The sequence below is a fragment of the Cyprinodon variegatus genome, unplaced genomic scaffold (assembly GCF_000732505.1).
Source record: "Cyprinodon variegatus isolate N-32 unplaced genomic scaffold, C_variegatus-1.0 Scaffold58, whole genome shotgun sequence".
In the NCBI taxonomy this organism is placed as follows: Eukaryota; Metazoa; Chordata; class Actinopteri; order Cyprinodontiformes; family Cyprinodontidae; genus Cyprinodon; species Cyprinodon variegatus.
In genome coordinates, this window is record NW_015150511.1 from 150442 (window position 1) to 152808 (window position 2367).

General features: G+C 43.3%; 1 protein-coding gene across 2 annotated transcripts in view; it reads right to left on the bottom strand.

Moving 5' to 3' along the window:
* Positions 1-2367, bottom strand: part of sde2 (SDE2 telomere maintenance homolog (S. pombe)) — a 6542-nt gene that overhangs the window by 877 nt on the left and 3298 nt on the right. The window contains exons 4-7 of one of the 2 annotated variants that reach the window (XM_015371420.1): positions 1938-2107; positions 1736-1862; positions 1512-1658; positions 46-100 (exon numbers count right to left, since the gene is read on the bottom strand). In XM_015371420.1, coding sequence (XP_015226906.1) covers positions 46-100; positions 1512-1658; positions 1736-1862; positions 1938-2107 — 499 coding nt within the window. Of the gene's footprint in view, positions 1-39; positions 101-1511; positions 1659-1735; positions 1863-1937; positions 2108-2367 lie in introns of both variants that reach the window. The other variant, XM_015371419.1, reaches the window with a different exon arrangement.

Sequence of the window (2367 nt, forward strand, 5' to 3'; positions counted from 1 at the left end):
GGGGCCCGGTTTCTGCTCCTCTGCAGAGGCTTGTTCTGTTGAGGGTCCGTTGTTCTGGTCTACTGATGTTCTGCCTGAGGAGGAGCTGCAGTCAGATGAGCTGGAAGAGACAACGAGGATCTGGTTATTGAACCCAAGCCTGGATGCAGAACAGTTTGATTCTGATCGGTTTATTTATTTATTTATTTTTTAAGTGATTAAATTTCAGATGCCCCATATTCTCCCATTCTTTAAGCTAATCTGACTGACGGACATGAAATAAAACATTAGTTTATATATTGTTCTATAGGTATAAAAAAGAAAATGGAGCAATATACAAAATGGATACAATATATCCATTATATTTAACGCTGGCATTTTAGGGTTTTAAAGGGCTTTTTATAAATGATAAAGATTCTTACATTTTATGCTGACGAGAAACTTATTTTCAGTTCAAATCTATAAATTTGTTCGCTCTGGATTTTTTATGTGGTTGATTTAATTTACAGCAGATTAAACTTTAACTGGACCAGTTTGACCATAAGTTGCAAGAAAAGAGTCAATGATATAATTTCCAGGTTTCACTCACTGATCAGTCTTGGACAGTTTTTATCTAGATAAGACTTTTTATACATGGGTTCAGCTGTCTGATTTTATCCAGAACAGAGGTCACGGATTAGCGGACCACAGTCCGGATCCACCTGCTGGCTAATCCGGATCCAACCCGATTTAAAACATGTATAAATTACCGCATGTTGTCCAACGGCAGTGTCTTAACTTCACTTGCGCTGCTTCTCCTGTTAATATGGTAAAGCCGTCCAGAACTGTCTCCACCATGAAGAGAATCAAAAATAAATCTGGATCCAGGCTCAAAATGAGCACCTTAATGTGTGCTTTAGAATGGCTGTCTCCATTCAAACCCAGGTTTAAAGCCTTGCAGGGCAGCATAAAGCCCACTGCCAACATTAAGCCAGAAAAAAGAAAGAAAAACAACAAAATGTCAGTTCAGGTGTTGTATAAAAGATGTGAATCAGGAAATTGTCTATATACCAAACTGAACAATTGTTGTTCTCTACTTCAAAAAAAAAAACACTCTAGGATTTTAAAATGGAAAAAATTTCCATTTCTTTTTTATTATATATTTTTTTATATTTAAAAATTAAATGTATAACAGGATGCATAAACACCTCATTTTATTTCAGTGTTAAATTCTTTTAAAGTAATGGATTATAATTATAAATGTCTCTGGACCTTTACTGGTTGATTTTCTTTATTCGGACCCTGCTGATGTTTAATTGGTGAGCCTGATCTAGCACATCAGTTCTAGATTAAATCGGATGAAACAGGCAGAATGATTGCGAATCTGTTTCAGCCCAGATCCCAATAGGTTCTGACGAGGCTCGTGATGCTGCTGGTTCTGCTATGATAACTACGATGGGTTCAACAGAACCCGGTCCTGAAGCCGTCCCCGAACCGTTTCAGCACCAGCAGGCCTGGTTCTGCCATGCAGAGGACAGGTGTGTCCAAAGTACCTGCTGCTGGATCCAGCCTCCACCTTGTCCCTTTGGATCATCATGGTAACCGCTGCTCCTCTGCTGCAACCTGGGGACCCATCATCATCATCATCATCATCCTCCTCTTCATCATCCTCTGAGCTCACAAGCTCCTCCAGACCCGTCCTGTAACCATGACAACAGATAATCACTAATCATGTTCTGCTTCTTTCACCCCATCTGGTAGAACCTCCTCCACTGACCAGAACCCGACTGCAGCGGCGGTCTTCCTCTTCTTCTTCATCGGGGCCTCCTTCTGATCCATGCTGGGTCTCTTGGCGGCTGAGGAGTCTCCCGCCTTCACCTGCCCGCTGGAGGACGCCTGTAGGCCTGCATCAAACACACACCTTAGTCACACACAGCCGCAGCTGGACTCAGCGGTCCCCATCAGTTCTGACCCGTCACCTTTCAGCACCGAGTCCTCCAGCCTCTCGCTCAGGTCGTGGCACTGCCGCTGGTACTCCGGGTCGGTGAACTGGTGTTTGGGCTCAGCTAGTTTCCTCTGGAGACGCTCCAGACGCCGCTGCTCCTTCTCTGCCTCACGCTCCGCCTGCTTCTTCAGCCAGTCCGCCATCCTGCAGCCCAAACACAACCAGAAATACGTTACAAAACCAGAACCAATACTATGACTAGAGATGTCCCGATCCAGGTTTTTGCACTTCTGATCCGATACCGATATTGTTTTTGGACTTCCGATCCGATACCGATATTGTTTTTGGACTTCCGATCCGATACCGATACTGGCCGATACCAGCCTATCCGAGCATGTATTTAAGTTTAAGTTAAAGTATTTAGCCTTAGTTGTAAGACTCATGTTGAAAAGGCTTTTAGTACT